The sequence below is a fragment of the Anomaloglossus baeobatrachus genome, chromosome 5, assembly GCF_048569485.1.
Source record: "Anomaloglossus baeobatrachus isolate aAnoBae1 chromosome 5, aAnoBae1.hap1, whole genome shotgun sequence".
Taxonomy (NCBI): Eukaryota; Metazoa; Chordata; class Amphibia; order Anura; family Aromobatidae; genus Anomaloglossus; species Anomaloglossus baeobatrachus.
Window position 1 is genome coordinate 108,185,447 of NC_134357.1, and position 15,633 is coordinate 108,201,079.

At 49.0% G+C, this 15,633-nt stretch overlaps 1 protein-coding gene across 2 annotated transcripts in view; it reads right to left on the reverse strand.

Annotated features, from left to right (window-relative positions):
- LOC142313353 (intelectin-1-like) overlaps positions 1–15,633 on the reverse strand; it is a 96,559-nt gene that overhangs the window by 42,156 nt on the left and 38,770 nt on the right. For both annotated transcript variants that reach the window (XM_075352368.1, XM_075352367.1), the window contains exon 5: positions 4,883–5,041. In XM_075352368.1, the coding sequence (XP_075208483.1) occupies positions 4,883–5,041 (159 nt within the window). The remainder of the gene's footprint in view (positions 1–4,882; positions 5,042–15,633) is intronic.

Sequence of the window (15,633 nt, forward strand, 5' to 3'; positions counted from 1 at the left end):
TAGAGCGAGTAGTGAAAGTGAGAGGAGGTCGAGAGCGGGGCTCCTGGAAGACTGTCTAGGTTGCAGATGGTGGTCTGGGCCTAGAGCAGTCGGACCACCGGTCGGAAGGGATCGTGGCAAGGGGCTCGGATCTGTCGAGCAGGACAGCCGGCTGGCCTTGCACCATCACCGGTCTGGGACTGAGGCCTTGACGGGGTACGTGGACCCTAGGTCGGGGAGTTCCCAACTGCTCCAAAATCGGAGCACTAGCGCAACGAGGGGGATAGGACTTTCCATCCAAAACGGTACAGAAAATCCCAAGCGTGAGCCCTGAGAGCAAGCTCTCACACTTAGCCATAGTGGGGAGCGGGATCCGGCAAGTTTCACACTACCAGGACCACCAGAGATGTAAACTTAGTGCCAGGAGGCAGGTCACGGATCACCAGGCAGCACTATTGGGGACGGGACCCGAACTAGCTCCCCTCAGCGGCAGCGGTGTCCAGAGACTTGTTTTACCAGTTGTCGGTGTCTGCTTAATGGAGTGAGTGAGTACCAGAGTGACCCCTGCACCTCACGGCATTTCCCTCCAAACGCCAAGTCCCGGGGCTTTCCCCCCTACCCGTGGAGGATTACGACACCTTCTGTCCCACTTCATCACCCCGGGTACTCACAGCGGCAGCGGCGGTACTTCCCAAATTACCATACACCATGGGTAGCGTCACGAACTCTATAATATCCCTTGTAAATACCCCTTCATTTGAGTGGCCGCATGACCCCTGGGTCCGGAGACCCTCAAGCCACTGAGAACCCGGATCCGAGCAGCTCGGCTGCTTCCACGGGGGCGGCACATGTACGTATGCCTGTATGTGTACATATCTGTATGTGCATGTCTGTGTGTGAATGGGGCCCACTGAGACTCTTTCGCCCAGGGCCCACAAAAACCTGGAGCCAGCACTGCCTTGAGTCCCTACCTATCTCTAGGTTTATAGTATTTCACAACCTCTCCTCTGGCTCCTCAGGAGGTTTGAGGAGCAACTCAACAGCTTTTCAGGCAGACAGGTCCAAGTTTTGGGTTTCTATTGTTGTTGCTTGGGATATTCCAGCCTGTCCATGAACAATTATGATCTATTCAGCTAGGGATGCTAGACTATACGGGATCCAGTAGGGTGCAGGTGCGGCTGCATTGAGATAGGCTTTATTTAACTTTTATCCATGTTGGAATGTTTATGTACATAACGACATTCAGGAGCGATTGCAGTAAAAGGTGGTCCTACAAAATATTAACTGGGTTGGCTGAATACAAATGCACATGCACGTTAACATTTTTGATTCATACTTTTAAAATAGTTAGAAAACCATGTATCCTTCACTTTATACGTCACAAATATTTGTGTTGGCATGGTACATAAAATCCCCCCAAAACATATTTAAGTTTGTGGGTGTAATGTGAAAAAATGTGGAAAATTTCATGGGGTATGAATACTTTTTAAAGGCAATGTATATGGCTCTTTGATCATCTCAATTACAACAGGATTATGTTACCTCTGACCAGCGTAGACTGGCTACCGGAGGAATCTCCACTAATGCCAGGCCTGGATTCAGTTCCCTGCATTGCACTCTGGAGCTCTCATTTGCAGCCTGGACTGATCTCAGAGTCTGCAGGACTGAATCATGAGCGCCGAGTAATTGATTCCCCGGCGATTGTGGTTCAGTTCATGACAGCTGCGGACAGGCCGGGCTGATCTGCAGAGTTCAGGTGAGAGCACCGGAGATCACACCGGCTGTCTGCAGCTTTCATGAACTGAACTGCAATCGCTGGGGATTCAATCACCGGGCCTCGCAGTTCAGTCTAGGCTGCAGTCTGGAGCTCAGGTGAGAGCTCCAGAGTGCAATGCAAGTAACTGAATCCAGGCCTGGCATTACTGGAGATTCCTCCGGTAGCCAGTCCCACGCTGCCTCTGACAGCCACACAGTTAGTTTGAGACAGTGTTCTGCACAATCCACCTCCACCGTTACCATAATGGCAGGTCAGAGATGATGATGACTACTATGATGATTGTGTGGAAGGAACACCTATATTTAGATACACCTTGATGTGATTGGATAGCTTTGGCAGTTTTTGTAAAAAAAAATTGTTAGCTAATACCTTATGTTTATAACATTTACAGCAATAGCAGAGTTAAAGGGAACCTGTCAGCAGATTTGGGGCCTATAAGCTGTGGCCACCACCAGTGGGTTCTTATATACAGCATTCTAACATGTTGTATATAAGAGCCCAGGCTGCTGTGTAGAAAGTAAAAATTACTTTATAATACTTACCTAAATGGTCACTGCGGTGGAGTTGGGTCATATGGGTGTCTCCGTTCTCCGGCGCTGGTGCCTCCTCATTCGGCCATATTTATCCTCCTTCTGAAGCCTGTGAGCATGACACGTCCTACGTCATCCACATTCGCCTGTCCTGCACAGGCACTCTACAATACTTTGATCTGCCCTGCTCAGGTTATACTCATGTTATAGTAAAGAGCCCCATCTTAGTCTTCATCTTGTAGTAATGTGCCCAACCTGGTCCACTTCTTGTATCTGGTCCTCATCTTGTAGTAATGTGCCCATCCTGTCCACTTCTTGTATCTGGTCCTCATCTTGTAGTATTGCCCCATCCTGGTCCTCTTCTTGTAGCAATGTTCCATCTTGCAGTAATATCCCCTATGGTGCCATTATTCACATACACATAAAAAAAAGATTCTTCTTACCTGTCCTCTGTTCCCTTGGTGTCCTCATTTCTGCACATGCGGCCTGCAGGTACCATAGACCACTGGATGATCGCGACCCAGTCCAGGGGGCCACCGACGTCAGCACTTTACTTCACTTAGATGCACATTTAATTGAAATCTATTGTCGCACTTTCAATTGAACTGAAGTAAAGTGCAGACATCGACAGCCCACTGGAGCGGGCCATGATTGTCAAGGGGTCTACAGTACTTGTGGGCTGCATGAAGTAGCCTCAGGGGCTACATGCAAATTGCACAGATCCCTGCCTTAGACAGTACATAAATTATCCAGTGTTTTAATTTATCTATATAATTGCCTTATTCTGTCTGTCTGTCTTGCTCCAAAATGACGTCACTACAGTGACAACTGTCGCCACACCGTGCGCGCTAAAGAGCCTGCGACCAACGGCTTAGCTAACTGAACAGCCCAAACTACGGGCCGACAGGACGACGCCCGACACTTTTCCCCGCACCCACACGGAGCCCTGACTCCCCGGTGATTGCTGCACCCCCGGGAGCCCACACCGGCAACCCAGCCGACACATACCCACCGCTCGCCTCTGCCCCCGCACACATTACCCCACTCGGCTCCACCCCGCCACCCCCCGCATGTATACACTGAACACACACACACACACACGAATAGTCACCTGTCCCCAGCCATGCAGTCCCCAGCACTAACTTTCATTACAAGCCATGGACATCATTAAACATTAGACTCATCTATTAAAACTGTTCCTTCTGTTGTTTGTCATTTTAAAACCAATAAACAATTATAAGAATACTAAATTAATCCTAACCCATCCAGTCCATTTATTACCTTATTATTCAATCTGCTAACCTACATACATGTGGCGCCCTGGACTAGCCAGGTCGTCACAGGGACTACAACATGACACCCCCACCCCGAGATAGGCACATCAGCCAGACACAAAATCCTTGTTGCCTCCCTCCAGGGGCTGATGTCTACACCAGGTGGGGTGGAGCCAGGCGGTTGGCCCCACCCACTGAGGAGTTCACAGTCCTGGAGGCGGGAAAAGGAAAGCAGTTCAGTTAGGGAAGGCAAAGTGAGAGGAGTGAAGTAGTAGTAGAGGAGCAAACTGACTGTGTCCGGGTACGTGGCCCGGGCACCGAGATTAAAGTTGGCAGATGGTGGTGGCCGTCTGCAGGAGAGGCAGATCAACGCGGAACCGTAGGACCGGGGACGGGCGGTGGCCCGCCGGTACCGAACCGGGGAGCGAAGTGAAGCCAGCACAAACCGGCAGGGCCTGCGGACCCCGACCAGGCTTGGAGTCGCCGTTAAACAGGTCAAATCCGTTAGTGACCGGAACCCCAGGGGTTTCCAAACAGCCAAGACCCGATTGAAGGCAACCGTCCAACCAACACAAGGGAAATACAGCTACCGCCACAGCTAGAGTTCCCAAGGCCAGAGTCTGCGGGCAAAAGGGCTCCTCCAGCCCATATACACGCTGGGGAGCGGGTTACCGGTGGGGAGCCATCGGGACAGAAGATACATAAAAGGTGCAGGGAAAGGCAGCCACCACCAACCGTCCGGGAGAAACCACAGCAGCCGGCTGCGGGACCCGTCCATCCAGCCGTTTGTTTTACCAGAGACTTTGCATCCATTTGTGGCTGAGTGAGTACTACCGTGCCGTCCGGCACCATGCTGCGCAGTCCAAGTGACCCTGCACCTTGCCCGACCCGGCCTCCCCGTCACCTCACCGGGCCCCGGAACCACCAACCCCCTACCCACGGAGGGGAGAGAAGCATCCCAGCTGCTCCCTGCCATCGCTCCCGGTATCCCCGTCAACAGCAGCGGTGGTGCCCCAACCTCACCACAAACCGTGGGTGGCGTCACAGACCAAATCCCCCAAACCACACTAACCCCCCTTTCACTCACGGGCGAGGAGCGCCGCTCGAGTCCCCGGATCCGGCCCACCGCTCAAGCCACCGAGCAGCAGCAGCGCCGGACCCGAGCGTGGTGAGCGCAGCCCTCCCCGCCTGCGACATACACATTCTAGACTACCCGATATGTTACAACCAGTCCACCTTCTAGTATTTTTATATTTATAATTGCCTGTACAACATAGATCTATGAAAAACATTTTTTTTAAAGAAATAAAAGCATATCTTACGTTGTACAGTCCGAAGAGGTTACCACCTTCATTAGAAAAGAAACCATTGTTTGTGCGATATCTCAGGATTGCGGAATTTCTCCACTTCGAAAGTGGTGTTTTGTTAGGAACATGCCATAAACCCAAGTCTGTAGCAGCAATATCATAATATCCTGGATTCTAGAAAAAAAAACAGAGATATACCAGCATTTTTTAAAATGTTCAGGGAATTCACAATTCAACAGGTTTAAAAAATATTAATAGTTTTAAGGTTTAAAGATAGAGCAAGAAAATCAGGAGAACCAATTCATAAGACTCCCATACATCTGCCAGATCAGTATTCTGTGATCTTTGAGATGGGAGTAGAAATGAGCGATGTTCGAGGTTCGCCAATTTCATGTTCAAGTGATTTTGGGGGGTGTTTGAGCGCGAGCTCGAACTCGAGCTTTTTGCTAAGTTACGTTCGAGAACGGTTCGATCAACAAAAAGTGTAGCTAGTTACTAGCTGGCTTTTCACTGTAATAGTGTGAGTCACTGTGAATCACGATATTATCAAAATTCAGCGTATAGTGTGCAGGGGGGACGGGGTTTAGATCAGTGCTGCTGCTGAAAGAATGTCGATAGCCATTTTTTTTTTCTTTCCTAACCGTACAGTGGGGCGAGCCAGGCTGTCAGCAAATCACAGACACACACACAGCAAAGTGGATTTTTGCCAGACAAGCAAGGCCATGTGTCATAGGCTGTGCATGTCACATGTCCTTGCCTTATAAGATCTGGCCATTTTCCTTGTCGCCGCCATTATCTGTCTTCTGTGTGTGGGTGACAGTCATCGCTCACGCTGCTGCTGCTGCTGCTCCTGCTGTGTGCGCTATAGAGATACAGTGCAATCTACACAGCGCTTTAGGGATTAGGGACTGCTGGTTATTTCAGCCCTTTTCAGGGCTGATTTACAGGCGTTCATAGCCATAGCTGCTAGGCAGGTCCCTGCAAACGCTGATAACAACGTAGATAACAACGTCTGCCTACCTCAGCTCAGACAATTCCTCGCTGCATATTTTCATTAGCAGGGATAGAAAGTGAGGCTTCCTTTGCTGTCCTGCTACCTACAGCACCCGTTCATTGTACCCACCTGCCCATTTTTGCCACGCTATTTTATTTGCCCAAAGAGCTGACACTTTTGTGCCATCCTAAAAGTGTCTGGAATACTAAGTTAGTGTTCCTTTTCTGTCCACTGACTCACAGCACCCGTGCATTGTACCATCCTGCCCATTTTTGCCATGCTATTTTATTTGCCCAAAGAGCTGACACTTTTGTGCCATCCTAAAAGTGTCTAGAATATTACGGTAAGTTAGTGTTCCTTTGCTGTCCACTGACCCACAGCACCCCTGCATTATACCCACCTGCCCATTTGTGCCACGCTATTTTATTTGCCCAAAGAGCTGACACTTTTTCTGCCATCCTAAAAGTGTCTGGAATACTATCTTAGTGTTCCTTTGCTGGCAATCATGGTACAGCACCTGTGCATGGTACACACCTGTCCATTTTTGCTACGCAATTCTAATTGCAAACTGTGCTGCCACTGTTATGCCTGCTTTACACGCTTCAATAAATCTTTCAATCCGTCGTCGGGGTCAAGTTGTAAGTGACGCACATCCTGCATCGTTCGTGACGTATTTGCGTGTGACACCTACGTGCAATCAAGATTGAACGAAAATACGGTGATCGCATACACGTCATTTATTCCTCATACAGTTAGGTCCAGAAATATTTGGACAGTGACACAAGTTTTGTTATTTTAGCTGTTTACAAAAACATGTTCAGAAATACAATTATATATATAATATGGGCTGAAAGTGCACACTCCCAGCTGCAATATGAGAGTTTTCACATCCAAATCGGAGAAAGGGTTTAGGAATCATAGCTCTGTAATGCATAGCCTCCTCTTTTTCAAGGGACCAAAAGTAATTGGACAATCAATGAAGTAATTAAAAGGTCTTGGGTTGATTACAGGTGTGTGGTTTTGCATTTGGAAGCTGTTGCTGTGACCAGACAACATGCGGTCTAAGGAACTCTCAATTGAGGTGAAGCAGAACATTCTGAGGCTGAAAACAAAGAAAAAATCCATCAGAGAGATAGCAGACATGCTTGGAGTAGCAAAATCAATAGTCGGGTACATTCTGAGAAAAAAGGAATTGACTGGTGAGCTTGGGAACTCAAAAAGGCCTGGGCGTCCATGGATGACAACAGTGGTGGATGATCGCCGCATACTTTCTTTGGTGAAGAAGAACCCATTTACAACATCAACTGAAGTCCAGAACACTCTCAGTGAAGTAGGTGTATCTGTCTCTAAGTCAACAGTAAAGAGAAGACTCCATGAAAGTAAATACAAAGGGTTCACATCTAGATGCAAACCATACATCAATTCCAAAAATAGACAGGCCAGAGTTAAATTTGCTGAAAAACACCTCATGAAGCCAGCTCAGTTCTGGAAAAGTATTCTATGGACAGATGAGACAAAGATCAACCTGTACCAGAATGATGGGAAGAAAAAAGTTTGGAGAAGAAAGGGAATGGCACATGATCCAAGGCACACCACATCCTCTGTAAAACATGGTGAAGGCAACGTGATGGCATGGGCATGCATGGCTTTCAATGGCACTGGGTCACTTGTGTTTATTGATGACATAACAGCAGACAAGAGTAGCCGGATGAATTCTGAAGTGAACAGGGATATACTTTCAGCCCAGATTAGCCAAATGCCGCAAAGTTGATCGGACGGCGCTTCATAGTACAGATGGACAATGACCCCAAGCATACAGCCAAAGCTACCCAGGAGTTCATGAGCGCAAAAAAGTGGAACATTCTGCAATGGCCAAGTCAATGACCAGATCGTAACCCAATTGAGCATGCATTTCACTTGCTCAAATCCAGACTTAAGACGGAAAGACCCACAAACAAGCAAGACCTGAAGGCTGCGGCTGTAAAGGCCTGGCAAAACATTAAGAAGGAGGAAACCCAGCGTTTGGTGATGTCCATGGGTTCCAGACTTAAGGCAGTGATTGCCTCCAAAGGATTCGCAACAAAATATTGAAAATAAAAATATTTTGTTTGGGTTTGGTTTATTTGTCCAATTACTTTTGACCTCCTAAAATGTGGAGTGTTTGTAAAGAAATGTGTACAATTCCTACAATTTCTATCAGATATTTTTGTTCAAACCTTCAAATTAAACGTTACAATCTGCACTTGAATTCTGTTGTAGAGGTTTAATTTCAAATCTAATGTGGTGGCATGCAGAGCCCAACTCGCGAAAATTGTGTCACTGTCCAAATATTTCTGGACCTAACTGTACATTGGACGTTTTGTTGTATGAACCTAGTCAATTGTAACGTGTGACATCCCTCATACGATTTTGGTGTCTGATGCTATGTGCGCAGGTGTGCGCTCTGCACCGCAGCTTAAAAAAGGTCCGCTTCAGAGCGCAGCTGAAAAGCTGCGTTCTGAAGCGCCTCACAATGTCTGTCATTCACTAATCTCTGTCAGTCCATCACTATCTCTGTCCCTCACTCTCTGTCCATGTCAGTCTATCCCTCTTACCCCCTCTCTCATACTCACCGATCTCCGATCCCCGGCACGGCTCTGCACGGCATTCAAACTGCTCCGGCGGCTTTTACTGTTTTGAAAAAGCCGGCCGCCCATTAAACAATCTCGTATTCCCTGCTTTCCCCGCCCACCGGCGCCTATGATTGGTTACAGTGAGACACGCCCCCACGCTGAGTGACAGGTGTCACACTGCACCCAATCACAGCAGCCGGTGGGCGTGTCTATACTGTGCAGTGAAATAAATAATTAAATAATTAAAACAAACGGCGTGCGGTCCCCCCCAATTTTAAAACCAGCCAGATAAAGCCATACGGCTGAAGGCTGGTATTCTCAGAATGGGGAGCTCCACGTTATGGGGAGCCCCCCAGCCTAACAATATCAGCCAACAGCCGCCCAGAATTGCCGCGTACATTAGATGCGACAGTTCTGGGACTGTACCTGGCTCTTCCCGATTTGCCCTGGTGCGTTGGCAAATTAGGGTAATAAGGAGTTATTGGCAGCCCATAGCTGCCAATAAGTCCTAGATTAATCATGTCAGGCGTCTATGAGACACCTTCCATGATTAATCTGTAAATTACAGTAAATAAACACACACACCCGAAAAAATCCTTTATTATAAATAAAAAACACAAACATATACCCTGGTTAACCACTTTAATCATCCCCAAAAAGCCCTCCATGTCCGGCGTACTCCAGGATGGTCCAGCGTCGCATCCAGCGCTGCTGCATGGAAGTGACCGGAGCTGCAGAATACACCGCTGCTCCTGTCACCTCCACACAGCAAATGAAGACAGCCGCGCTATCAGCTGAGCTGTCACTGAGGTTACCCGCTGTCACTGGATCCAGCGGTGGATGCAGCAGTGGCCGCGGGTAACCTCAGTGACAGCTCAGCTGATCGCGCTACTCACCTCAGTTGCTGCGTGGAGGTGAGAGGAGCAGCGGTGAGTAGCGCGATCAGCTGAGCTGTCACTGAGGTTACCCGCGGCCGCCGCTGCATCCACCGCTGGATCCAGTGACAGCGGGTAACCTCAGTGACAGCTCAGCTGATCGCGCGGCTGTCTTCATTAGCTGTGTGGAGGTGACAGGAGCGGCTGTGTCTTCTGCAGCTCCGGTCACCTCCATGCAGCAGCGCTGGAAGCGACGCTGCATTATCCTGGAGTACGCCGGACATGGAGGGCTTTTTGGGGCTGATTAAAGTGGTGAACCAGGGTATATGTTTGTGTTTTTTATTTATAATAAAGGATTTTTTCGGTTGTGTGTGTGTTTATTTACTGTAATTTACAGATTAATCATGGAAGGTGTCTCATAGACGCCTGACATGATTAATCTAGGACTTATTGGCAGCTATGGGCTGCCAATAACTCCTTATTACCCCGATTTGCCAACGCACCTTGGCAAATTGGGAAGAGCCGGGTACAGTCCCAGAACTGTCGCATCTAATGTACGCGGCAATTCTGGGCGGCTGTTGGCTGATATTGTTAGGCTGGGGGCTCCCCATAACGTGGAGCTCCCCATCCTGAGAATACCAGCCTTCAGTCGTATGGCTTTATCTGGCTGGTTTTAAAATTGGGGGGGACCGCACGCCGTTTGTTTTAATTATTTAATTATTTATTTCACTGCACAGTATAGACACGCCCACCGGCTGCTGTGATTGGGTGCAGTGTGACACCTGTCACTCAGCGTGGGGGCGTGTCTCACTGTAACCAATCATAGGCGCCGGTGGGCGGGGAAATCAGGGAATACGAGATTGTTTAATGGGCGGCCGGCTTTTTCAAAACAGTAAAAGCCGCCGGAGCAGTGTGAATGCAGTGCAGCGCCGGGGATCGGGGATCGGTGAGTATGAGAGAGGGCTGCTCAATTCACTTACTCAGGAGTTTAGCAGTCACCGGTGAGTCCTTCACAGGTGACCGCTAATCAGGACGCGACACAGACAGAGCCGCAGCATGACAATGAAGTCGGGTGAGGTTCACCCGAGTTCATTCTGACAGTGCGGCTCTGTCTGTGTCTGCTGTCATCTGCCATTCAGCTCTGCTACATGGCTGTCTGTGTTTGCTGTCAGCGGCCATGTAGCAGAGATGAATGGCAGATGACATAGTAAAAACGCATCTCTACACATTACACACGATTGGCAAGTCAATAAATTAAAAAAAAAAAAAAAAAGGTGCCCAATGCATACGTCACAGAACACATGATCTAAAGGGTCGCACACAAAATTGATCAATTTAACATAGACTACTAACGCACGTGTGACAGCAAATGAACGACCTACGTGCAATCTCATTCAATCGGATATGCGACCTGGGCGTGTCACATCGCATACGAGATCGCACACCTAATTGTAAGGTGTAAAGCTTGCTTTAGGGCCATACTAAAATTGACTGGGATACTACCTTAGTGTTCCTTTGCTGGCAATCACGATACAGCACCTGTGCATGGTACACACCTGTCCATTTTTGCTACGCAATTCTAATTGCAAACTGTGCTGCCACTGTTAGTGGCATACTAAAATTGACTGGGATAGTCAGTGTTGGTTCTTCAGCTGTCAAGCTAGACCACCTCTGCATTGTACACCACCTCTCCATTTTTCCTACCACATTTTAAGTGTCCAATCTTGTTGCTAACAAAATGAGTGGCAAAATGACAGATGCTGGTGGAAAGGGGAACAGGCGTGTTGGAAAAAGAAAAAAAGTTTGTGTCCATGGGGTAGGTGGGAAAGCTATATTAACATCTGCTGAAGAAAGGCCATCTTCCAGCAAAAGTAATATGTCTACAACTTTCCATGGACAATCGGATGTGCTACCTTTTTTACGGAACCGAACAACTGTAACAAAGGTAGATGATGCACAAAAAAAGAACATGCTAGAATGGATCTCAAGTGCTCCAACAAGTGGCCTCTCCTCCACCTCAACTTCAACATCCAAAAAACAACAGTCCTCTGAGTTGTCACCCCAATCGCACTTGCTTTCTCCCAGCTCTCAAGTCTCCACCCGCCCTGCAGAGTATGGTGTAACAGAGATGGCTGAGTCTGCAGAGATGTTCAGTCACACTATACCCTGGTAATCAGAGGTCTGCTCCCAAGCTACAGTGAGTACAGACCAGGAAATGGTCTGCAGGGATGCCCAGAAGCTTTGTGAGTCAGATTTAGGCCTTGATGACCAAGTTTCTGAGCATAATGTAGACCCTCATTCCCAAACTGTAACACCTGTTGGTGGAGACAATGAGGAACATACTGAAGACGATGAGATGCAGATACCTGATTGGGATGACAACTTAACTATTCAGTCAGGGCAGGAAGAGGTTAGGTCTGAGGGCGAGGGGAGTGCAAACACAACGCTTAATGATGAAGTTCTAGATCCCACTTACTGTCAACCCACAGTCAGGCACTCAAAGAGGTCACCAGAGGCGGTGGTGGAAGATGCGACTGACGACGAAGTTACCTTGCGCCTTCCTGGAGAGAGTCTGAGTACTTGAAGCACGTCAACAACTGCATCCTCAGCCACAACTCTGCCTCTGAGCACAAGTCGGAGTGGCTCTGCAGGTCGCATGGGCTCTAAGAATTGCCTAGCCTGGTCCTTTCTTGACATCGCAAAGGATCTCCCAAATCATGTGATCTGTAAGATTTGTTGCCAATCTATAAGTAGAGGCCAAAACCTCACCAGTTTGACAACATCTTCCATGAATCGTCACATGAATAACAAGCATAAAGGTCCAGTCACACTAAACAACTTACCAGCGATCCCAACAACGATAGGGATCGCTGGTAAGTTGCTAGGAGGTTGCTGGTGAGATGTCATACTGCGACGCTCCAGCGATCCCACCAGCAACCTGACCTGGCAGGGATCGCTGGAGCGTGGCTACACGAGTTGCTGGTGAGCTCACCAGCAACCAGTGACCAGCCCCCAGCGCCGCGTGGAAGATGCTGCGCTTTGTAACTAAGGTAAATATCGGGTAACCAACCCGATATTTACCTTGGTTACCAGCTCACGCAGCTACACGTGCAGAGAGCAGGGAGCAGCGCACACTGAGCGCTGGCTCCCTGCTCTCCTAGTACAGCACACATCGGGTTAATTACCCGATGTGTGCTGCAGCTACACGTGCTCAGAGCAGGGAGCAGCGCACACCGCTTAGCGCTGGCTCCTTGCTCTCCTAGCTACAGCACACATGGGGTTAATTACCCGATGTGTGCTGCAGCTAAATGTGCACAGAGCAGGGAGCAGCGCTCAATGCTTAGCGCTGGCTCCTTGCTCTCCTAGTTACAGCACACATCGGGTTAATTAACCCGATGTGTCCTGCAGCTACATGTGCACAGAGCAGGAGCCGGCACTGACAGTGAGAGCGGCGGAGGCTGGTATCAAAGGTAAATATCGGGTAACCAAGGACAGGGCTTCTTGGTTACCCGATGTTTACATTGGTTACCAGCCTCCGCAGAAGCCGGCTCCTGCTGCCTGCACATTTAGTTGTTGCTGTCTCGCTGTCACACACAGCGATCTGTGCTTCACAGCGGGACAGCAACAACTAAAAAATGGCCCAGGACATTCAGCAACAACCAACGACCTCACAGCAGGGGCCAGGTTGTTGCTGGATGTCACACACAGCAACATCGCTAGCAACGTCACAAAAGTTGTTCGTTAGCAGCGATGTTGCTAGCGATGTTGCTTAGTGTGACGGGGCCTTAAGTCCCAGTGGGAAGCTCACCTTGATACAATGCGGGCTAGCGGAGCAGGCCAACCACCGACTGCCCCTTCAAGTGCATCCGCGCGCTCTTCATCCTCTATGACTGTGGGGACAGCTGTCACATGTTTTTCCATGCAGACCTTCCACCTCTTTAACCGCAACAGGCAGTTTGCTTGGCAGGTCATCAGTTGGTTTGGAAGGTGAAACAAGTGCTGGTGTACAGCTCTCTCAGACATCAAGAGCACCAACTTTGGATGAAGGCAACATCATGTCTCCGCCTGCACTTTCCTCACAGACCTGCAGTTTTCCAGGGTCACCCTACTCCACACCGTCTTCAAACACCAGCCAGATCTCTGTCCCTCAGATGTGGACCAATAAAAGGCCATTTCCTCTGAGCCATGACAAAGCTAAGAGGTTGTCTTTCACCCTCTGTAAGCTCTTGGCTACCGAAATGCTGCTTTTCCGCTTGGTGGACACAGAGGATTTTCGAGACCTTATCTCAGTCGCAGTGCCCCAGTACCAGATGCCCAGTCGCCACTACTTCTCCAAGAAAGGTGTGCCTGTGCTACAACAGCATGTCGCACAGAACATCACCGCTTCCTTGAGAAACTCAGTGTGTGACAGGGTGCTGTTCACCACCAATACTTGGACCAGTAAGCATGGACAGGGGCGTTACATGTCGCTGACTGGGCACTGGGTAACTATGGTGAGAGATGGAGAAGGGTCTGCTGAACAAGTCTTGCCATCCCCACGACTTGTGCATCAATCCTCTGTATGTAGAAGTTCCTCCACTGCTTCTGTCTCCTCAACCTCATCTGGGTCCTACACCTCTGCCCCAAGCCTGCCTGGTCAGGCCACCTGCGTTGTAACTGCGCACAAGGAATCCCGCACACCTTCTTACTATGCTGGTAGAAGAGCTCAATAGCATCAGGCAGTCTTTACCTTGAAATGTCTTGGAAATAAGAGTCACACAGCTGATGAGTTGTGGTCCGCTCTTGCAAACGAGTTTCGTAAATGGTTGCCTTCACTCAACCTGCAGCCAGGGAAGGCCATGTGCGACTATGCTGCAAACCTGGGTGCGGCCCTTTGTCAGGGCAAGGTGACACACGTGCCTTGTATGGCTCACATGTTGAATCTTGTTATTCAACAATTTTTAACCCACTATCCCGGCCTAGATGGGCTTCTGCACAGGGCACGGTCACCCTTTGCTCACTTCCGCTGTTCAACTGCCACAGCTGACCGACTTGCAACGCTCCAGAAGTCTTTCGGCCTGCCGGTTCATCACCTGAAATGAGATGTGCCTACACGCTGGAATTCGACTCTCCACATGTTTCAGCGACTGTGGCAGCACCGTCGAGCCCTGGTGCAATACGTTATGACGTATAGCCTGGGCCAACAAGATGCAGGGGTGGGGCATATCACGCTGCTGGAGTGGTCTCATATCAAGGACCTATGCACCCTTCTGCACAGTTTCGACATGGCGATGAATATGTTTAGCGCTGAAAATGCCATTATCAGCATGACAATTCCAGTCTTTTACATGCTGGAGCACACGCTAAACAGTATTCGGAGTCAGGTGGTGGGACAAGAGTAAGGGGAGGAAGTACAGGAGAAGTCATATGCGCAAGGGATACCAACATATACAAGGTCCAGACGTTCAGCATTACCAAGGCGGCAGGCATGGGACGGTGGGGAGAGGGATTAACAAGGGCGCATGTTAGCAGCCAAACTGTTGAGGAAGGTGCAGGAGCCCAGGAAGAAATGGAGGACAAACTATTGATGGGTCAGCAGATGAGGGAGACCTTGGTCAAATTTCGGTTGAACGAGGTTGGGGGGAGATGTCAGAGGAAGAAAGCATGGTTATCACCTCGCCGCCACAAACATAGCGAGGACTTGGTCCGCATGGATGCGCAAGACACATGAGCGCCTTCTTGCTGCACTACCTACAACATGACCCTCGGATTGTCCGAATTAGAAGTGATGATGACTACTGGCTTGCCACACTATTAGATCCCCGGTACAAGTCCAAATTTGGAGAAATAATTCCAGCCATAGAAAGGGACGCACGTATGCAGGAGTATTAGCAAAAGCTGTTACTCAATCTTTGCTTAGCTTTTGCACCAAACACCAGTGGTGCACGGAGTGAATCTCCCAGTTGTAACTTGACAAACATGGGACTGTCTCGTCATTATCAGTCAAACCATAACAGCAACACTGTATCTGGTGCTGGTAACAGCAATTTTATGGAATTGTTTCATAATTTTTTTAGACCATGCAATGCAAGGCCACAAGAGACAAGAAGTCTGACACATAGTCAACGGCTGGAGAGGATGATACAGGAGTATCTCCAAATGAATATCGATGCCATGACTTTGCAACTGGAGCCTTGCTCATTTTGGGCTTCAAATCTTGAAAAATGGCCTGAGCTCGCCACTTTCGCCTTGGAGATCTTGTCGTGTCCCGCAGCCAGCGTTGTTTCTGAACGTGTCTTCAGTGCT